Source organism: Girardinichthys multiradiatus, chromosome 23 (assembly GCF_021462225.1).
Source record: "Girardinichthys multiradiatus isolate DD_20200921_A chromosome 23, DD_fGirMul_XY1, whole genome shotgun sequence".
NCBI classification, from domain to species: Eukaryota; Metazoa; Chordata; class Actinopteri; order Cyprinodontiformes; family Goodeidae; genus Girardinichthys; species Girardinichthys multiradiatus.
The window spans coordinates 51,032,373-51,055,150 of NC_061815.1; the positions used below are offsets into that span (position 1 = coordinate 51,032,373).

The 22,778-nt window shown below is 39.9% G+C and overlaps 2 protein-coding genes and 1 long non-coding RNA gene across 9 annotated transcripts in view; 2 read left to right on the forward strand and 1 right to left on the reverse strand.

Moving 5' to 3' along the window:
* stard15 (StAR-related lipid transfer (START) domain containing 15) overlaps window positions 1–8,670 on the forward strand; it is a 13,337-nt gene extending 4,667 nt beyond the window's left edge. The window contains exons 3-7 of one of the 2 annotated variants that reach the window (XM_047354296.1): window positions 1,208–1,355; window positions 5,290–5,393; window positions 7,232–7,349; window positions 7,440–7,492; window positions 7,573–8,670. In XM_047354296.1, the coding sequence (XP_047210252.1) occupies window positions 1,208–1,355; window positions 5,290–5,393; window positions 7,232–7,349; window positions 7,440–7,492; window positions 7,573–7,788 (639 nt within the window). In that variant the 3' untranslated portion in view covers window positions 7,789–8,670. The remainder of the gene's footprint in view (window positions 1–1,207; window positions 1,356–5,289; window positions 5,394–7,231; window positions 7,350–7,439; window positions 7,493–7,572) is intronic. The other variant, XM_047354297.1, reaches the window with a different exon arrangement.
* A 132-nt stretch (window positions 8,671–8,802) lies between these two features.
* LOC124860750 lies at window positions 8,803–17,752 on the reverse strand. Of its 3 annotated transcripts, XR_007036428.1 has the most exons (5): window positions 16,499–17,752; window positions 11,422–11,684; window positions 11,224–11,310; window positions 10,929–11,112; window positions 8,803–8,969 (listed from the first exon to the last, which is right to left on the reverse strand). It is a non-coding gene; the product is annotated as an uncharacterized LOC124860750 (long non-coding RNA). The 3 variants fall into 3 exon arrangements; XR_007036429.1 differs by lacking the exon at window positions 11,422–11,684; XR_007036427.1 differs by having other exon boundaries at window positions 11,224–11,684.
* The window catches only part of arap3 (ArfGAP with RhoGAP domain, ankyrin repeat and PH domain 3), a 45,183-nt gene continuing 36,139 nt past the window's right edge, over window positions 13,735–22,778 (forward strand). Inside the window, exon 1 of one of the 4 annotated variants that reach the window (XM_047354291.1) lies at window positions 13,735–13,942. The gene's annotated coding sequence lies outside the window, so the exon portion shown is untranslated. The remainder of the gene's footprint in view (window positions 13,943–22,778) is intronic. The other 3 variants (XM_047354289.1, XM_047354288.1, XM_047354292.1) reach the window with 3 other exon arrangements.

The window sequence follows — 22,778 nt, forward strand, 5'->3', positions numbered from 1 at the left end:
TGGTTTCTTTGAAGAGAAGCTGGAGGAGCTCCATCCATCCTTCCAGAAATAAATGCTTTCAAGCAAACAAAAGGAATGAGGAAATTATACCTGTAGTCATATGATCAGTACAGGTAGACATGTGAAGGAATCTAGATGAAATCTCTCAATCAATCCAATCATTGGACACTGGTTTCTCCAAAAGAGGAGCAGATCTGCTGAAATCCTCGTCTTCTTCTGTCAGCAATGGTTCCTTCCAAAGAAAAGCTGTAGCATCATCCGCTGCATCAAAACAGGGAAATTAATCCTCTCTCTGACTGTTTGGAACATCTGGAGGAGAAAGGCTAAGAGATACCATGGTTCTTTTATGGTGCCACCAGTGAAGCACCCTGATCCATTCAATGTCTGAGGTTGGTTTATCTTCCTCCTAGTTCTCCAAGAACCCTGTCAGAGTGGGATCAAAACATCCTCCAGGAGCAACTTTCTTCCAACCATCCAAGAACCAATTAGATTTGTGGATTTTCCCTGCATGATGGAGCACCGGGTCACAAGATTAAAGTTACAATGAAGTGACTCAGCTTCGGAATGTTACAATTTTGGACCTGTGGTCATTTGACCCAGTTGAGAACCTGTTTGGTTCCTCAGGATATTTTGAAGGTACAGGTACTTCCTGTCTGGTTGTTTGTTCCTGCTGCTTCCAGAGGGTTTGTTGTTGTTTGCTGGGGTTTCTCTTCTTGACCTTTTTTTAAAGCTGAGTAACCCCATGCCTGCAGATCACCTGACGGCACCTGATCTGCTGGCCTGCCTCTTAGCAAGGCAGCGATCAAGTGTCTCCATCAGAGTTCATGTAAAAGTTGAACTTTAGACTTCACTTTCCTGCAGGACGGAACCCAACACAAGGGTTCAGGTGATCCAGTCTCAAGTCACATTACTGTTAACGGGTGGAGAAGCTACCGGGTGGATGGGATGGGAGTGGTCCGCTGAAAGCTTGTTTTCTTCTGTTAAACTGGTAATGATGGTTCTACTTCCTGGTCCCCTTAACTTTAGCTGATTTCTTCCAGTTTGCGCCAGCTGGGTTCATGTGTTCCATAGGTTCTGCTCTGACCTGTCTCTCTGATGAAGAGTTGGAGCTGGTGGTTTGACTCATTAGGAGGTTTCAGCCTAGCCCTGGCTCTAAATGTCCTGTTCCTGGTTAAAAATCGTTCTTCTCTGTCTCTGTTCGTTCCAGATGAGGATCATGTGCAAAGACGTGATGGCAGAGACGCTGTACGACGTCCTCCATGACACCAGCTACCGTAAGAAGTGGGATACCAACATGATTGACACGTACGACATCGGCAGGCTGACGGTCAACGCAGACGTAGGATATTACTCCTGTCAGTACCACTGAACCCACTCTAAGCTCAGCTGAGACGTACACAGCTGCCTGCAAGAGCAAACTTCATTTATTACTCCCCTGAGGTTCAGTCCAGTCCGACATGTTTCAGAGACGTTCAGACTTTATTAGAGTCCGGGTTAAAACCAGACCCGCCCTGACGTCCAAATGATTCAATCAGAGGAGCGTCTCTTTCTGATTGTCTGTTCAGTCTGCTGAACTACAGAATGATGTTAACATGAGTACCGATCCTCAAACTAAACTTGATGCATTGTTTCGACATTCGTTGGGCTTTTTTTTAAATTACTGTTATTCTACTGCCCCCTGCTGGACAGGACAGCTCTAGATCACTTAGCTCAGCTGGAGGTTGGACCTGGTCTCTGTGGAGAATCTGGTGATTTGCAGAATTGAATCTGTAACTTTCAGAAGAACATGGACATGATGGTTCCCTCCAAGACCAACATATGTTTAGTTTTTTTTTTTCTAAAAGCTTAATCAGGTGGAAACCTTTGCAAACACCTCAGAACTTCCTTAGATTTGGCATGACAGTTTGTTTCTGATTAGAGCTCAGTTTGGGATAAATCACAAAATTCTGTCTGTTAATAAGGTAAAACTAAACATCAGCAACAGAAACATGTTCTCTATGTCTGGATTTATTTTATCCATTCATCCATGAAACCACAGACATCTCCTCAGCAACACTCTCAAGCTCTTTCTGGAGCTTTCCAAAATGTTACCAGGATCTGGGTCTCCTCCCAGTGGGACATGCGCCTTGCGCAGATGGTGATTCCCTCTGATGTGAAGAGGCGCTAGGGGTGACAAGAAAGACTGCTGCTTCTGTGGTTATAGAAGACCTTGGGCTTTGGATTAACTCTGAGAGCCCATGGAGACAAACCTTCAGTTGACCTCAAGTAAGTTGTAGAATAGTCCTCAATGCCTACGAAAGGGAACAAAACCAGAGCCATCCCAGGCTGTATATGGGTTTGACGAGGAACCTCTGACTCCACATGATGATGTCACCAAATGTTTGAGTGAGCACCATGAGGATCTCCACAATTTGGTTCCTGTGTATGTGGAGAGTCTGAGAACCTGGGTGTTGGCAGGTCCATGGTAGAGGTTGCTTAGGGAGTTACAACAGCTCCCTGGGGCCAGGAGTTTTGTCCCAAGATGTTGAAGGTTCTGGACATTGTTGGGGCATTTTTGGGCATGTCTTTTTAATGTCGCATGGAGGATTGGAACCAACGCCTATGGAGTGGCAGACTCGGGTGGTGGTCCCGATCTTTAAGAAAGTGGAGTGGAAAGCAAACTCAAACTGTGGAGGAGCACATTTCTCAACCACCCTGAGAAAGCTTACTCCATGGTTTTGGGAAAGAATGTTCTTACTGATCCAGGAGGTGCAGTGTGGTCTTCATCCTGGCTGAGGAAAAGTGGAACGAATCTTTACCCTCTTAGAGCTGCTGAGGGGGTTGTAGTCGCTTAGTTGTTTGTCCACATGGGTTTTGTGGACTTGGAGAAGGCTTATGACTGGCTATTCTTTGATGTATTTTGTGGGAGTGCTGGAGTTGTTGAGGTTGTCTGGTCCCTGTAAACCTAAAGGAGGAGCAGTGTCTGCATTCTCGGCTCATTCTTGTTCTCAGTGCAGGCTGGACTCTGCCAGGGCTGCTCCAACTCTACCTTCATGCTAGATCTATTGAAAAGATAAAGCTTAGTTGAACTTGGAAGGCCATTTAATCGACGTCAAAGAAAAAAAACCTGTATGAACACTCCAACTAATGCCTAAAAAATTACAAATGATCTTCTCCTTGCTGTTGACTCTGGTCTTCTATCCTCATTTTCCTTGACCTGAGTGCAGCCTTTGACACGATCAATCACTCCATCCTTCTCAACAGACTAACCTCAACTGGTATTTCTGGTACTGCCTTCAATTGGTTTAAATCATATCTCTCTGGATGCAGTCGGTTCATTCAACTTCAATATTTCCATTCCCAGTCCTCCCCTCTCTCTACAGGTGTGCCTCAAGGTTCTGTCCTTGGGCCGCTCCTTTTCATCATCTACCTTCTTCCTCTAGGTCACATCTTACGTAAATTCGGGATCCACTTCCACTGTTCTGCTCATAACACTCGGCTCCACCTGTCTACCAAATCCAACTCTTCAGTCCCACACTCTAACCTCACCGATTGTCTCAGTGAGCTCAATCTCTGGTTCTCTAACAGTTTTCTCCAACTGAACAGTAATAAAACCGAGCTCATCCTTGTCGAGACTAAAAACATTCTTGCCAAATCAATTTGACAACACTCTGCTTTCCCCCTCTACTCCAAACTCCAAAGGTTTATATCACGTTGTTCCTTGGATGATTCTGCTTCACTTTGTAAATGGCCACGCCCACTTGTCCCTAACTAGTGTTTTTGCTACGTCACAACAAAGACAAAACCTGTTTTCAATAATTCCTCCTACATTTTAAGCTAAATCTAAGCTCAAGCTCCGACCTTTTACAAGAACTTAAACCTTTAGCATGTGTTCTGCGCATAATTCTGAAAAGAACCTATTCTCGCTAAAGTTCTGTCTCGAAGCACAATGTGGGACGTTTGGTAATAAAGCTAGCAGCTGCATCTCCAGTTCTATTAAGCCACTGTGGAATTTTGGACATTACTTGAGTAGACGATGCCTATAATCCCCCGTAAACATTGTTCAGTTTGGACAATTGTGAACAAATAAATCATAAAGATATATGCTAATCAATAATGGTGGTTATACATTAATTTTGAAAATATTGTGTGGTGGCTAAGAAACTTCAGACATATTCTTCATACTAAATATGTGCTTAGTTAATATTTAGAGATTTTTCTGACGAACTATAGATTGTAAGTGAATTTTTCAATTTTGGTTATTACTAATATCATTTGAAATGATGGTTAACAATTCTTTTTAAAACGATCATTAGAATTATGATTATGCTAAACAACGTCTTTCCACATATAGATATGATTAGCTGAGATTATTTATGGAATTTTATGAATTGCCATGTGTTTTTAATGAATTTTTGAATTTGGCTAAGAAATAACTTGTTAATTACCTTCTCAAGCAAAATTTGTTAATTCATGCACTTGAACAAACACTTATATTGTTCCTTCTACAGTCATGGTCGTCTGAGAATATTTGGGGAATTTTATGGCAAACTATGTATTTTTAATGAATTTTTCAAATTAACCAGGCACTGTAAAAATGATGGTTAATCATTTTTGTGGATAAAGCACTAAATCCAAGGAGTCCAAAAAACACTCGTATTGTTCCTTCTACAGTCATAGTCGTCTGAGAATATTTGGGGAATTTTATGATGAAATGTGGATTTTGAATTAATTGTTCAGGCCATTATTAGCTTGTGTTGTATAAATAATGCTTTATAAATTGTTTGTTGAAAACCATTACATCTAGGGACATTCTAAGCAATGAAAATCAATACCCTTATGGATATGGTTAATTGAGAATATTAAAAAAATTATGCAAAACAAATTGCATAAAATGCTCTGTTTACTCTTAACTTTTGTTACTATTATACTAACATACTATTTGGTGTAATAGTATGTTAGTATAATAGTGACATGGCGTGCTGGGAGGGGCTTGGAACCCGTTTATAACTGCTTGCAGTTCTCCTTATTATTGTTATTATTATTATTATTATTAAATATTGGGGTCCAGTTTAAAGAGGTCCAATCAGGTCTAAACTTTGTAGAAAAGCTCCAGAAGAAAACAAGAAGTTCCCTGAACATGGAGTTAAAGACATGGACAGAGGAGGCATTTATGATCAGATTTCTGCTTTTTACCGTCACTTCCTGTGGAGTATGATTCATTTGTGACTGAATGTTGAACATAAACAGTGCAACATGGATTGAATGAATTGTATCCTGTTTATTTTCCCCCCTGGTGTCTCTTTGAAGGGAAATGCCCAACTCCTCTGAAGGACAGAGATTTTGTGACGATGAGGTCTTGGCTTCCACTCGGCAACGACTACATGATCATCAACTACTCCGTCAAACACCCGGTCAGTATCTGCAGTCGCTGCTGGTGGGGTTCAGGGTACAGAGAGATCACTTCTGGGAAGCACTGACCCATTCCTGTTCTTTGTAGAGTTCAGTAACAGTTCACTAAAGGAAATCTCTGAGCCTTTTGCTGTTTTTTTTTTTTTTTTTTAAACATTAGTTCATAAAATCTCTGCTGCTGGTCTTTCTTCAACTGCTGTTTCTAATGTACAGGTCCTTCTCAAAATATTAGCATATTGTGATAAAGTTCATTATTTTCCATAATGTCATGATGAAAATTTAACATTCATATATTTTAGATTCATTGCACACTAACTGAAATATTTCAGGTCTTTTATTGTCTTAATACGGATGATTTTGGCATACAGCTCATGAAAACCCAAAATTCCTATCTCACAAAATTAGCATATTTCATCCGACCAATAAAAGAAAAGTGCTTTTAATACAAAAAACGTCAACCTTCAAATAATCATGTACAGTTATGCACTCAATACTTGGTCGGGAATCCTTTTGCAGAAATGACTGCTTCAATGCGGCGTGGCATGGAGGCAATCAGCCTGTGGCACTGCTGAGGTCTTATGGAGGCCCAGGATGCTTCGATAGCGGCCTTTAGCTCATCCAGAGTGTTGGGTCTTGAGTCTCTCAACGTTCTCTTCACAATATCCCACAGATTCTCTATGGGGTTCAGGTCAGGAGAGTTGGCAGACCAATTGAGCACAGTGATACCATGGTCAGTAAACCATTTACCAGTGGTTTTGGCACTGTGAGCAGGTGCCAGGTCGTGCTGAAAAATAAAATCTTCATCTCCATAAAGCTTTTCAGCAGATGGAAGCATGAAGTGCTCCAAAATCTCCTGATAGCTAGCTGCATTGACCCTGCCCTTGATAAAACACAGTGGACCAACACCAGCAGCTGACATGGCAACCAGACCATCACTGACTGTGGGTACTTGACACTGGACATCTGGCATTTTGGCATTTCCTTCTCCCCAGTCTTCCTCCAGACTCTGGCACCTTGATTTCCAAATGACATGCAGAATTTGCTTTCATCCGAAAAAAGTACTTTGGACCACTGAGCAACAGTCCAGTGCTGCTTCTCTGTAGCCCAGGTCTGGGGAATGCGGCACCTGTAGCCCATTTCCTGCACACGCCTGTGCACGGTGGCTCTGGATGTTTCTACTCCAGACTCAGTCCACTGCTTCCGCAGGTCCCCCAAGGTCTGGAATCGGCCCTTCTCCACAATCTTCCTCAGGGTCCGGTCACCTCTTCTCGTTGTGCAGCGTTTTCTGCCACACTTTTTCCTTCCCACAGACTTCCCACTGAGGTGCCTTGATACAGCACTCTGGGAACAGCCTATTCGTTCAGAAATGTCTTTCTGTGTCTTACCCTCTTGCTTGAGGGTGTCAATAGTGGCCTTCTGGACAGCAGTCAGGTCGGCAGTCTTACCCATGATTGGGGTTTTGAGTGATGAACCAGGCTGGGAGTTTTAAAGGCCTCAGGAATCTTTTTCAGGTGTTTAGAGTTAACTCGTTGATTCAGATGATTAGGTTCATAGCTCGTTTAGAGACCCTTTTAATGATATGCTAATTTTGTGAGATAGGAATTTTGGGTTTTCATGAGCTGTATGCCAAAATCATCCGTATTAAGACAATAAAAGACCTGAAATATTTCAGTTAGTGTGCAATGAATCTAAAATATATGAGTGTTAAATTTTCATCATGACATTATGGAAAATAATGAACTTTATCACAATATGCTAATATTTTGAGAAGGACCAGTAGAAATAAAAACCGTGAAATAACCCTTTCAAGGTAGTACTTCTTGTCTGTTCATCTCCATAGCAACATCCTCCTAAAAAAGATTATGTCCGAGCAGTGTCTCTGCTGACCGGCTACCTGATCCAATCCAACAGTTCCACCAGCTCCACTCTCTACTACCTGACCCAGGTGGACCCCCGAGGTGAGACACCCAGACTTTTCTAATTGAGGCTCAGAGTTCTGTCCTCCCACAGACCAGGTCCTCAGTCCTGTCCTCTGCTGCTATCTGCAGGCTCTTTACCAAAGTGGGTTGTTAACAGAGTATCTCAGTTCGTGGCTCCGAAGGTAAACGTCTGACCAATTCCTCCTGCAGAATTTGTCTCTGTTTCCTGTCAAACCCTGTCTTGCCATGTCTGTCCTGCCAGGCCATGAGGAAGATCTACAAGGCATCTCTGAAGTATCCGGAGTGGAAGCGGAAACACAATCCAACCCTGAAGCCATGGATGTACCCAGAGCAGAACACGCTGCCCTCTGTCAGCCTGGCGGATCTGACGCTGCAGCGAGCCGACTCTCTGGAGAACATCGACGAAAGCGGTGTGAGGGAAGAGAAGGCGCAGCACAGCGACGACGAGGAGACTTAGACTGTCCTCATACTCTCAGCAGGACTGTCCATCTCTTCCCTACTGTTTGTTGGTTTGTTTGATCACCTCCAGTTAAGCTGGAAAAGTTTCCCACTGACAGCGAATGTCTCGCGGTCCTTCAGTTTCTGTCACTCTCATCTTCCTGGACTTGATGTTTACAAGGAAACCTTCTATCCACAGACTGACCTCTGACTGTCTACACACCATCCACTGACTGATCCCAGAATATCTTCACATTGAATACGGACTGTCCACAAACTGACTATAGGTTGTCCACAGCTTATCTAAAGATTGTCCAGACTGTCCCATTCGTGCTATGTCCACAGATTGACTAAATGCTGTCCTCAGACTTTTCCTCTCCAGTCTTCTTTAAGGGTCTCAGTTTTTGGCCTTTTATGATCACAGCTTCTAAAGCTTTGATCCCTAAACAGCAGAATCTAAAAGATTTCCAGATGTTTGTTCCAGGTGTTCTATTGAAGCTTTGTTTAGATGTTACTCCTCCTAGATTGTAGTTTCTGATCTATAATTAGCAAATAATTGGCTTTTTTTTACTCTTTATTTTGTCATTTTTCAGCAAGATAAAATAAACAAAATACACAAAAAACAGATAAAGAAATTGGGATGGCAATTCTCATTCACTTAAAACCATTATATAATGTTCCTTGAGCAGTGGCTGGCCAATTTTTGCCAGATCCATTTAATAATTGGCTATTTTACAGACCTTATTAGATTTTCTGTGAAAATGAATTCTTCATTAAGTAAAACTGAAACATCTAAAAAACTTTTTTAACCTTTTAGACCAAATTAAAATGTTAGAAATGCTAATTAGAATGATGAAAAAGATCAATATGTGTGTGATCAATAAAAGTTCTTGTAACCCAGTCTATGGTTTATTAATTAAGATCTAAAATCAAGGTGAGGTTCATCAGATGATCTCATCCCTCTGTCTAAGTAAGATCTCAGCAGGTAAAACACCTGATGTGGTGGAGCATGGACATTTCAGCTGATCCTGATCCAGTGGATCTCGTGAAAGGTTTTCTTTAAGTCAAGAAGGTCAGCTGTTCGGACCCAAACATGCATCATTTCACAGCTCAGCACCCCATAGCTGCATGTTTCTGCAGAAACTTGAGTCACCTGTTGTAAATGCGAGTCTGCAGCACCCTCTGCAGAAGAGTTTATTTCTGCAGAAGAAATCAGTAAAGGAAGAGAAGAGTACAATGTAAGAAAAAAGCTGTAAAAAGATCATTTTATTCTAATGAATATCTAAGAACTGATAAACTTATTAAAAACATCTGTCTTTACTGCAAAGTGGAAATAACAGTTTTTGATGATGGGTTCTGTTCCTGGAAACACAGCCTAAACAGATCTGTCTCTACATGATTTTACGTTAACAACCATTCAGTGCTTTACAGGCCAACAGGATTTAAAGCTCTATTCTTTTGCAAACAGGAAGTGCAATGATTTAATGCCAGAGGGAAATTATCCATTTTGCTGGTGTCAGTCTGGACAGCTGCCTCACTGAGATCAGTAAAGACAAATTTATACTCATCTACTGAACAGTAAACCATGCACCTGTTGATAGAGTGCGCTACATTAGAAATACAGGGGTTGGACAATGAAACTGAAACACCTGGTTTTAGACCACAATAATTTATCAGTATGGTGTAGGGCCTCCTTTTGCGGCCAATACAGCATCAATTCGTCTTGGGAATGACATATACAAGTCCTGCACAGTGGTCAGAGGGATTTGAAGCCATTCTTCTTGCAGGATAGTGGCCAGGTCACTACGTGATACTGGTGGAGGAAAACGTTTCCTGACTCGCTCCTCCAAAACACCCCAAAGTGGCTCAATAATATTTAGATCTGGTGACTGTGCAGGCCATGGGAGATGTTCAACTTCACTTTCATGTTCATCAAACCAATCTTTCACCAGTCTTGCTGTGTGTATTGGTGCATTGTCATCCTGATACACGGCACCACCTTCAGGATACAATGTTTGAACCATTGGAAGCACATGGTCCTCAAGAATGGTTCGGTAGTCCTTGGCAGTGACGCGCCCATCTAGCACAAGTATTGGGCCAAGGGAATGCCATGATATGGCAGCCCAAACCATCACTGATCCACCCCCATGCTTCACTCTGGGCATGCAACAGTCTGGGTGGTACGCTTCTTTGGGGCTTCTCCACACCGTAACTCTCCTGGATGTGGGGAAAACAGTAAAGGTGGACTCATCAGAGAACAATACATATTTCACATTGTCCACAGTTAATCCTGTTGGATGTGGTTCGTCCTTCTTGGTGGTATGCTGACATTACCCTGGATACTGTGGCTCTTGATACATCACAAAGACTTGCTGTCTTGATCACAGATGCGCCAGCAAGACGTGCACCAACAATTTGTCCTCTTTTGAACTCTGGTATGTCACCCATAATGTTGTGTGCATTTCAATATTTTGAGTAAAACTGTGCTCTTACCCTGCTAATTGAACCTTCACACTCTGCTCTTACTGGTGCAATGTGCAATCAATGAAGACTGGTTACCAGGCTGGTCCAATTTAGCCATAAAACCTCCCACACTAAAATGACAGGAGTTTCACTTTCATTGTCCAACCCCTGTATGCGGTTCTAAAAGGAAAGTCCTGGGTCCATCAGGTTTCTCTCATGCTTGCATCACTGAGTGTGGTTCAGTTTGAACTCTGACCTTGTTTATGTGTTTGGCTGTCATGATTTGTGGGTGTTTTTGGGTTCTTCTGTTTATTATTTTCCTGGTCATGCTTTAGTTTTTGTCTTCTAGTTCATGTTTTGTCAAGTTAGGTTTTTGGCTCTGGTTTTGCTTTAGTTGAATGTTTTTCTAAAATATTTCTATTAGATGGTATTCTTGAATTTCTGTTTTGCTCCAGTCACGTTGTGTTCTTTCCTGTCTGTCAATTAACTTTATTCGGTTCACCTGCACTAAGCAAATCAGTTTCCTCGTTTCACCTTGTTCTTGTTCTATATATACACATCTGTTCTGTTCATTCCTCGCGGAAACATTTCAGATCATATCACCCTGTTTTCAGCCGGTAATTAAGGATCATGCCATGCTGTCTGGCCTGCCTGTGAGTGAGTTTTTGTCATTCCAAGATTAAATCTTTTACTTACCGTCAAGCTGCCTGCTTGTCCGGGGTCCTCCGCTACACAAACCGTGACATTGGCATGTCGTCTCTGCATTAAGCTGGAGGACATTCTGACTCAGTAACCGTCCTGGACTGTAGTCATGTCGTGATGCAGAGCAGCTGTGTGTCATCAGCAGAGATGTTGCAATGCTCTATAATCTAGAGAGTACCTGCCAAATAAACCAAGACTAGTTGAGTTCTCTCTGGAGTCCAAACCCAATCTGGAGTTAGCAGCTTCAGACTGGGCCTCCAATCTCAGACAGTTGATTTTTAGGACTGACCTTTTTATTGTTGCTTCTTTGTCCATCCTGCTCCCTTTCTTCATCTGAACATGAACCATGGTTTCATTCTGTTTGATTTGCTGTGAACTAATCAGATTTGAGCGTCAGTCGTCTCGTTTTTGTTTCTGAACTGTTTCCGCTGACATTAACATAAACATCTGTTTCTAAATTGATCCAATCAGATGGTGGGACTGTTACCAAGCAGCTAGAAAGTCCTGGGTTTGAATCCCGGCCTGGGTCCTTTCTATGAGGAGCTTGCATGTTCTCCCTGTACAGATGTAGGTTCTCCCTGAGTACTCCGGATTCTTCCCACAGTCCAAACACGTCTGTTAGGTCAACTGGTCAGTCTAAGCTGTTCTCAGGCCAGTGTGTGTGCATGGTTGTCCTTCTTGTGTGTCTCTGTGTTGTCCTCTGATGGACATGTGACCTGTTCAGGGTGGATCCCGCCTCTCGACCAAAGACTGGTGAGGAAATTGGACTGCAGTAGTTTAACCTTTACTCTTCATCACATCTGCATAAACTCAATTCATTATTTTTACATTTTAAACAAGAAATTCAAAACAAAAAATAAGATAAGGAAAAGGTACAGTGAAAATACAGTGAAAAAGGTAAACTCATTCCTTGTTTGTGTGCACAAATGTGGCAATAAAGCTGATTCTGATTTAAGAACAAACTATAAATAATTAAAAATCTGTTTTATTATTCCTGTTTAATTTCTACATTTGTTATGAATATAAGGGTCAGCTTTGAATGAATCTCTCAGTAACACTGGAAAGTGTCCACAGGGTGGCGCTGTTGGAAACCTGTTCAACATACAGAGATTTGAGGTTCAGTGTGAGTGATGATGAAGATCAACTCTGAGCCTGCTGTTCTTTTCCTGATGAGGAAAACTTGATGTGAGCGTTTCCTCCGTCAGCTGGCGAGGAATGCAGCTTATTGTCTCAGCCACGTCCTATTTCCTGTCTGCTTGGCCAAGAGGAAACTCCACCACCATCAAGTTCCTCAACACTGAGAGGACAGGACGCAGCGTCCTGCAGGACTTCCTCTGCACCAATCATCTCAGGGACGGCTGGAGGAAACATTCATCTGCAGCTGATGAAGTCTGAGGGCGGTCCTGATAATACTGACAATCTAATAAAGCTCAGATTAAACCAGGTCCCAACCGGTTTAAAACAAGTTCAGACCAAGTTTAAAACCAGGTTTTTAGGATGCGGCCTGACCTCCCTACTTCAGGGGAGGTCGGGCCGCATCCTAAAAACCAGACTGTGACTCTTGATCAGAACAATACTTAAAGTTTAATCATGTTCTAATCTCTGAATACACTGATGTGTAACTGTCCACTTAAATCACTGATTTCAGACTGAACTAGTCTCTAAAAGTGACCCAGTGTGAACAGAGGAAGCTGGATCCTGGTGCCGTCTGACGTTATGCATGAGGCATAAAAAAGAACAGAGTTCATCAGCAGAATCATACAGAGGTCAGAAAATACGCCCTGACTATTCTCTTCCAAGCAAGCGGGTCACCACCAGGCCAGAGTCCGATGACTGGAGTCCAATGTCATGTCCGCTCTCAGAACGTTTCAACACAAAGCATCTAATGTTGATGTTTTCCTAAAGCATGAAGGTAGTGAGATGGTAAGGGAGTGCTGAATCTTATGAGGCCTCTTGGCTTTGGTTTCTCAGGAGGAGCAGCTGGAGTTGGTTCTTCAACATGGAGGAAAAGTCTAATGTATGAACTCATCCTAACCAGATGCAGAAGAACTGGCCGTTGCCTTTCCTTGAATTATATGAGCAGAAACATTCTGTGGGAAGTTAATTTTCCAAAACAGCCATATCATTAACTGTGAGTGTTAGACAGGGCCACACCAGGCCAACTCAGCTATTCTAGAGCCATAAAATCCGATCAAATTCATTAAAATTACAGCCTTTTCTTTAAAACTCTTGTTTTGGTTCAAACAAAATGATAAAGGTTATAAAGACATTATAAACAGAACCTGTGTGTTTGGGGGTAAAAGGAGGATGTGGTCGGCCATGCTTGGAATAAAACTGACCAGAAAGGCCTGATCAGTGTATCTCTGAACTATTCTAAACATAAATTTGATAATAAATACATATATTTTTTATCTACTACTAAAAACGATTCAGCGCAAAACTATATAGTGAATAGAAATAATTAAGCATTACATAGTTGATCAGAAAGGTTTCTGTTCATTTTACTGTATGTAAAAAAATAAAACAGTCGTATTATGGTCTGAACATTGAATGTCAAAATGAAATATCTACAAAACTGCAATTATTTGCTTTTTATTTTAATTTGATTTGTAATTTTTTACGTCGTTCCGCAGCACCGTCGCCCAGTGCGGCTACTTGAAGTGACTCTAGTCTCTGCTGATGTAAATCTGTTTAATTATGCTTTATTAATGAGTCGGAATTATTTCTTGTATTTAAATAGTCTCAACCGGAATCGGTGCGCAGTTCCGGCAATCGTGGCTTTTATTGTGAAAGTGACCGGAAGCTGCAGCAGGGGTGATTGGCGGTAAATGTTTTTCTCCAATCAGAGCGGAGCTTCTTCTCCAGAGTTCCCAGTCTGACGTACCGCGACTCCGTACTTTATTGGTGGATTTACCAGATTTACCCATACCAGCAGCGAACCTCAGAGCACATTCGAACCAGGACCAGGGACGGGATCGGACCGGATCACAGAGCAGACCGGATCAGAGGTGAGAAAGTTAAAACCAGTTTACTGAGATTGGGAGAGATTTGGAGACCTGCAGCGGAGAGAGGCTGCAAATTAAACCGGGTTCGGGTTGTGGTCCTGATCTGCTGTTGTGAGTCTGATTGGGCTCTGATGGACGCATAGAGGCAACCCAGAGGAGGTTCGAGGTCCAATCAGACAGTGTCATTCTGTTTCCCAATCTGATGCTTCTTTCCAGCCATCAAAACCAGTCTAGAGAGGGTCTGAAGGCTCTGATGGAGCTGTCGGATCCTGGTCTGGTTCGGTAAGTCTGTAGCTTGCTGGATGGGACCGGACTGAACGGTCCAATGAGGACATCTGAGCGTCTAAAGCTGAAGGCGTGGGAGAGATGAAGAGTATGAAGTAGGGGAGAACTGGGTTCTGTCTGCAGATGATTTTGGGTCAGTCAGGAACCGCTCTGATCCCAGATCAGTCTGAGGAGAACTCCTTCAAGATGTTGTCTCAGTACCAGCTCTCTGGTTGGTGGTACAGGGATGATGATGATGATGATAGGAAGTGTCTGTAGATGTGTAAGCAAGTAAACTGTGGGTTCAGGTGCTGACTTGCTCTGAGGTTCTGCTGCAGAAAATCCAACTATAAGACTGTTGGGTGTGTCTGGGTTTCCTGTCTGGTTCTGTAAGCTTTTGCCTGTTTACTACAGAATCTGTTGGGGGTACAGAATCTGAACAGATCAGATCTCCCTTTCACACTTGGAGCAGAACCTTTCAGGTGCTGCATTCAGATCTGTTGAGGAGGTTCTGCCGTTCCTCTGATCCAGGATTCATTTGCATGTCTGATGCTGATCTAAAGCCAGTTGCTTCTGTCCGATTTAAAGAGCAGACTCTAAACCTGGTTCAGAAGGTTCCTGCAGCAGGACGAGGAACTACAGGAACCTTCCCAGTTTCACAATGAACAGTAGACCTCCAGACTGCTCTCCAGATGTGAGATGTTTGTATAATCAGATCAGAATCTATGAAGCCGTCTGATCGGCCAATCAGCATCACAGGAACCGACCCTCCTGATCACATGATCGATCTGTCTAATTGAAAACTGACAGAAGATGGACCACAGCAGAGACTGATGCTCCTGAACGCAGCTGATGGTCCTGAATGCAGCAGCAGTTATGTGAAACCAGTCTGCAGTAGGCCTGCTCTGTCCCAGTTCTCCCAGCTCTCCCAGTGAGCATCAGCATGTGGCTCCGGTCACAGTCAGAAACAATCAGCTGTCTGTTCCCTGTGGAACAGCCTCTCTGTTGTTCTCCGCCCCGCTCTCTGTCCTCTTGGCTTTGCTGAAGTTCCAGCTTACACTCAGAACCAGTTCAGGACTCCAGCACTCCCAGTACATACCAGGATAAAGGCTGTACTGGGCTGGAACAGTATCTGCTGGTCTGTTCTGTTAAAGCATGATCAGGTGAACAGTTTGGACCAGTACCTCGGGTGTTTCTGATCCTGTTCCTGGTCAGAGTTCTAGTTTTTGTTAGATGGACACGGTGTCAGATTCTGTGGACCATCTGATGTTGGATCCAGCTGATTTTCAAACCTTCCAGAAAACAGAATCAGTTGGTTCTGTTTTCATATGCTGGGTTAGAGAACCCTCAGAACTGAAGTAGGCGGGCCATGTTCAGGACTGAACTTGTTTAGGAATTCTTTGAATTCTGATATAGCTGCAGGTTCGGATCCTGATGATCAGATCAGACAGATCCGATTAGGGATTCTGGAAGTTTCAGCGTGAGGGTGGATGAAGACGTCTCCATGGTGACGGTGCGGAGGACGTCCTGACTCGCTCCATTTCCTCTGCAGCAGCTTGAAGGGCAGCTGTATCCTGGGTTTTGTTCTGCTGCAGATTTACGGAGCTGATTCCAACAACAGCTCCTAGATAAGGGAGCAGAAGGAATGACCGGAAGGCTGCTCCTTTATTCTGAAACCTGAAAACGCGCCGTGGTTCCTGTCACTGAGAACAAGCATGTTGAAACTCTGCAGCCATCTTCATCTCCATCTGTTGGAGCAAGCTTTATTGATCTGTTAGTGTGGGAACCTGGCTTTCAATGTTTCATCCTGGATCCTGATTTCGTTTTTCAAAGTTTGTCCCCATTCCTCCCAGTCAGGCTGGATGGTTTCAGTGCTGCCTTTGGACAGCAGATCCATTGGCAGATTGCTGCTGGTTTTCTTTTTCAATCAAATATTGAAATTAATTGCATTGGTTTGAAAATGAATTTCACTAAACTGAAACTGCATTTAATGGTTTGAAACTAATTTCATTTGCTTTTAAAATGTATTTCACTGTATTAAATATTCAGTTTGACTACTTTCACTTTCAAGTCTGAAGTTCCAAAATTTAGTTTTTTGTGTCACACATCCGGGTCATTGAAGCGACAGATTAATCAAACACAGATTCATCGATTTACGTTTCACCTCAGGTTAAACTTCCTTTACATGAGCTTGGTGGATGTCAATCACCAAGTCAAACGAGCATCTAGAAGATCTATAAAACATGTAAACAAATGATGGTCAAACAGTAACACCAATGGCTACTAATAAGCTACCTGTAGCTATTAGCTAAACATGCCAGATTAGCTAATTGTGCCGCCGGTGTTACATAAGTCTGCGTTTCTCTTGCCCTTACCCCAGCGTAACTTCTGTTGCCTAGCAACCGTGTCAGCGTGAAAGCACAGAGCTGTGAAGCCGAACAAATGGAGCCTGAAATGATCGTTGGCAGTATTCATCCATTTAAAATGTTCAAAATAATTTTGTGTTCATAGATATAAAAATCTTAACACTGTAGATAAAATAAATTGATAACAAATACCAATTGTTTCATTTATTTGTAAAGCTTTTAACAACTTAAACACTAACATATTAACTTTAGGAACAACGTTTAAATTAGTTTATTTGTAGAGCATATTAATAATAATGTCGCATGTTCAGTAGTTAGATTGTTCCAGAGCATTTTTACTGTTATACATGCCGCAGCTCTGTAGTTTGGACGTTCACGACAGTTTTACGGCAGGGAGGGGGAGCGGGAGTTTCTCACTGGTTCTGTACGGCGTGGCTGTGGCCGACAATAATAAATAAACCAAACATTAACATTACATATAAACTGACTGAATTATATATGTTTAACTTCCTCCTATGGAGTCAGCTGTTCTCTGGGGGTTTAGGAACCTCAACCGCCCGGTCAGCTGACAGCGGGCGAGGCAAGCGGCTGCTGACTTGACCAATTTAGCAACATCTTGATCACCTGATCAGATATTTTAGGTTTAGACAGCTACATTCTCGTCTAAAAACACTATAAAAGTCCAGTTTGTTTAACAGAATGCGCAGTATATCCAATTTTATTCACAGCTTTTCTCTCTGCTCCAGCCTTTGCTACTTCCGTTTGAACTATCTACTTCGAGGCGCAATGAATCATGGGATAGGAAGATCCACCAGGTTTTTCGGCGATACAGGCTGAGGCTGCTCGAACCGGTCGGCGGAGCGCGAAACTTCGGTTTGAAAATGCTGGTCTACTTAGAACCCCACAGTGGTAGAAATTATTTAGTTTAGGAAGTGGCGGTAAAAGGGTTAAACTGGTATGTGAATGGTTCAGAATGGATACACAGGAGGATAATATGGACTTTAATGAATGGACGCCAGTAAGTAGAGGGAGAGGACGAGGAAGAGGTAAAGAAGGAAAGATGTTAGACAGCCAAAGGAGTAAAAGAGAGCTGGAAGAAAACAGTTCTGAAGAAGAGAGAGAAGTTAGGAAGAAAATTGGAAGGGAAGAATGTAAAATAATATTAAAGATAAAAAATGAAGAAGAAAAACAGAACCTGAGTCCTATTTCACTATCTAGAGAAATTAAAAAAAAAAGATAGGAGATGTTGAAATGGTGAAGGATTGAGAGATGGAAATATATATATTTACTGGTGTAACAAAGAAGAAAGGCTTTACAAGTTGAAAACATTTGCAAGAAAACGGTGACAGAGAGGAAGATTATAGGAGAAGATAAAATCATTCGGGGGGTAATTTATGGCATTCCTCTGGAGGAAGATATGGACAAGTTAAAAAAAAGCATTGTTGGTGCAAAGATAAAAAATCTCAAAAGACTGACAAAAAATGTAAATGGAGAAAGAGTAGAAAGCCTGTTAATTTTAATAGACTTTGAAGAAAAGGTGTTGCCACAAAATGTTAAAATAGGATATCTGAGTTTTTCTGTGAGGCCTTTCATTCCTCCACCACTAAGATGTTATAAATGTCAGAGATATGGTCATATAGCAGCTGTATGAAAAGGTTAACAAAGATGTCCAAAGTGTGGAGAAGATCACAGAATTGAAGATTGTGGGGAAGAAGTGCAGGAAAAATGTTGCAATTGTGGAGGGAAACATAGAGTTACATTCGGGGGATGTGAGGTAAGGAAGAAAGCAAAAGAAATTCAACAAATTAAAATAACTAAAAACATAAGTTATGCTGAAGCAGTTAAAAATGTACAGAATGAAAAATCAAGGGATGAAGGTCAAATTAGGATTCCAGATTATCAACAAAGAAAAGTAGAATCAGAGGAAAATGTTACAATGTCTGGAAATACTGATATTATTCATAGCTTATGTCATTAACTGCACTGAACAGGCTAAACACAAAACAGAAAAGATTAAAATAATAGTCAGAGGAGCAGAAAAGTTCTTAGGATTTAAAGAAGGATCTTGGAAAATATTAATAAAATGTTGGAAACAGATGGAAGGCAAGGAGGAACCCCAGCTGATAGAAATATATGATAATATTACAGTGGAATGAAAGAAGCTTTATAGCTAATGGACAGGAATTTAAAGGGTATATAGATGGAATAGAAGAAAAACCAGAAATTATATGTATACAGGAGACGTGGTTAAAACCAAACCTAGATGTTGTAGTTAAAGGTATAATAGTATCAGAAGGGATAGACGAGGAGGATGTGGAATATTTATAAAAGAAGGGATACAATATCAGATATTAGGAAAAGGTAAAAATTTAGAATAGATAGTAGTTGAAATTTACAATAAAAAAGAAAAATGTAAGATAATAAATTTTTATAATCCATGTAAAATATTATCATTTGAGTTGATGGATGAATTAATGGGATACTTAGAAGGAAAAGTAATCTGGTGTGGAGATTTTAATGCTAACAGCACATTATGGGGAAAATGTAATGATAAAAATGGACAAGTTATTGAAGAAATAATGGAAATAAAAAACTTGGTATGTATAAATGATGGAAGAGGAACAAGAATTAATGTAAAAACAGGTACAGAATCTGTGATTGATTTAACAATAGTATCAAATTGTTTAGCTAATAACTGTGAGTGGGACATTGACAAAGATACAACAGTAGGTAGTGATCATTACCCCATTAAAATCATAACAGGAATATTAATAAATAACAGGAATACAGGATTATATAAAAGATGGAACTTTAATAAGGCTGATTGGGAAAAATTTAAATATTTAAGTCAAAAGAAATTGGAAGAAATAGATGAGTCAATTGATATAAATAGTTTCAATATAAATATCTCAAGCTGCAGAAGAATCAATAAAAAAGGAGGAAGAAAGAACGATAAAAAAATGGTGCCATGGTGGACAAAAGATTGTAATGAAGTAATAAAATTAAGAAATAAAGCATTTAAAATGTTAAAAAGTAACCCAATTTATCAGAACCTAATTGAGTACAAAAGAAAGCAGGCAAAGGTAAGAAAGATTATTAAACATACAAAAAGAGAATATTGGAGAAACTTTTGTAATACCGTAGGGAGAGAAACAAATATTTACCAAATTTGGAAAACGATTAAAAGAATGAAAGGTATTAGAAAAGAATATGGATATCTTATATTAAAAATAGATAATATAACTATAACGCAAGATAAAGAAAAAGCAGAAATATTAGCTAAAACGTTTAGTAAAATTCATAGTTCAAGTAATATTAGTGAAGAGGGGAAGAAAGGTAAGGAAATCACAAAGATGAAATATAAAGAATTAATGCAAAATAATGTAGATACAAATAAATTAATAAATGAACCATTTACAAAAGGAGTATTGAACTTTGTAACCAGGAAAACAAAAAATACATCACCTGGAAAAGATCAAATTTACTATACGATGATAGAACATCTTAATGATAAAATATTATAATTATACAATAAAGTCTGGGAGGAGGGAGAGCTGCCACAGAGCTGGAAGGAAGCAATAATTATTCCAATAGTTAAACTAGGAAAAGATAACACAAAACCAGAAAATTATAGACCGATCGCATTAACATCAAATATTTGTAAAATAATGGAAAAAATGATTAATAATAGATTAACATATTATTTAAATATTAATGGATATATATCTAGAAATCAAAATGAGTTTGGAAAAGGGAGAAGCACAAATGACTCTGCATTATGTTTAGAATATGAAATTAGGAGAGCACAAATAAACAAAGAAAATGTAGTAGCTGTATTTTATGATATAGAAAAAGCTTATGACATGATGTGGGTTGAAGGATTATTAATTAAATTAAATAAAATGGGTATTACTGGAAAAATGTTTAACTGGATTAAAGATTTTTTATCAAATAGAAAAATACAAGTAAGAATTGGTCAAGAATTGTCAGATAAATATATAATAGATAATGGTACTCCTCAAGGAAGTATTATAAGTCCTTTATTGTTTTCTGTAATGATAAATGATGTATTTAAAAATATTGGTAAGGAAGTCGGTTGTTCACTATTTGCAGATGATGGAGATATATGGAAAAGGGGTCATAATATCAAACTTATTGAAAAGAAAATACAGGATGAGATTATTAGAATAGAACAATGGGCAAATCAATGGGGATTTAAATTCTCAGTGGAAAAAACAAAACTAATGGTGTTTACACAGAAAAGGAAAAGAGAAAATATCAAACTAAAATTATACAATCAAGTTTTAGAACAAGTAAAAAATATTACATTTTTAGGTATATGGTTTGATGAAAAAATTATATGGAAAGTACATATAGAAAAAATCATAGATAAATGCAAAAAAATATTAAACATTATGAGATGTATGGCTGGTATTGATTGGGGAGCAGATCGAACATCATTAAAAAGAATTTATACAGGATTAATTAGATCAAATATTGATTATGGAAGTATAATTTATGGATCAGCAGCAAACACTCATCTTATAAAATTAGACAATATACAACATCAAGCTTTAAGAATTAGTACAGGAGCAATCAGAACCAGTCCAACAGCAGAACTTCAGGTAGAGATGAGAGAGATGCCATTAGATCTAAGAAGGAAACAGTTAGCAATAAATTACTGGATAAACTTACAAAGCAATAATCCGGATCATCCCACACGTGATATTTTAAAACTATGCTGGGAAAAAGAAAAAAAACAAGAGTTTTGGTTGGATTATCAATAATATAGCAGAAAAATTTCAAATATATGAAAAAGAAATAAGTTTAATGTTGCCTTTGCCAGTAGTGCCACCGTGGCTGTTACCAGAAGCAGTGGTGGATATGGCATTGATGGAAAAGAAAAAGGATCCAAAATGTAGATTAGATTCAAATATAATACAAGAATATATAAACAATTACTATCATTATGTCCAGATTTACACAGACGCATCAAAAACAGATGAAAAAATAGGAGTAGCTTTTATAATACCATAATTTAAAATAAAAGTAGGAAGGAGAATTACAGATGGATTATCAGTATATTCAGGAGAATTATTAGTCATATTGTTAGCAGTGCAGTGGGTGGAGGATATAAAACCATTAAAAACAATCGTTTGTTCAGATTCAAGTTCAGCATTATTAAGTTTAAAACATAATCATTCAGAGGGTAGACCAGACATTTTGTTGGAAATAAAACTTACTTTATTTAGAATACAAAGAATGGGATTAATATTAGTGTTTTTATGGGTACCAGCACATGTAGGAGTTGGAGGGAATGAGAAGGCGGACAGGATAGCAAAGAAGGCAACAAAAACAGCATTAGCTTTATAATAAATATTAGTAGGTCAGAGGCAAGAAATATAATTAAACAGAGAATCAGGAAAGAGTGGCAAAAAAGGTGGGATGAAGAAAAGAAAGGAAGATGGTTTTACAGAATCAACAAGATAGTAGGAGAAGTAAGAACAGGAAGAAGGAGTAGAAAAGAGGAAAGATTAATTACAAGATTAAGACTAGGACATAAAGGACTTAATTCTACATTGTTCAAGATAAATAAACATAATACAGGAAAATGTGATTATTGAGGAGAGGAGGAAACAATAGAACATGTAATATTGAAGTGTCAGAAATATGAACAAGAAATAACAATTTTAAGGAGAGAATTTGTAGGTATTAAAGAAAATTTTATTTTGAGAGATACTTTGCAAAGAAGTTTAGGTAGCAAACATATTCAAATTATAATTAGATTTTTCAAAAGCACTAAATTAATAAATAGAATTTGATTGTTGTAATAGTAAATAAGATTTAAAACCATGAAGAACCACACTCCATACCAGTAGGTGGCGGTAATGCACATCATAACGTTATTTGCCAACTGCCAAAAATAATACAAGAAGAAGAAGAAGAAGATACACCAGACCCACCTGACTGGACCCGTCCTTCAAATCTGGGGGAAAGGACGCATTTGAAGGAGCCTTCGTCGCCTCACCATGACGTAATCGGCCTACAGATGCGACCTTGAAAGGATGCAGCCCCTGAATTTGGACTCAGCAATAGTGAATGGATCAGTAACTCTGTGTGTGATTAATCTGTGGCTTCAAGGACCCGGATGTATGACACAAATAACTGAATTCTGGAACTGATATTGAATTATATACCTGAAAGTGAAA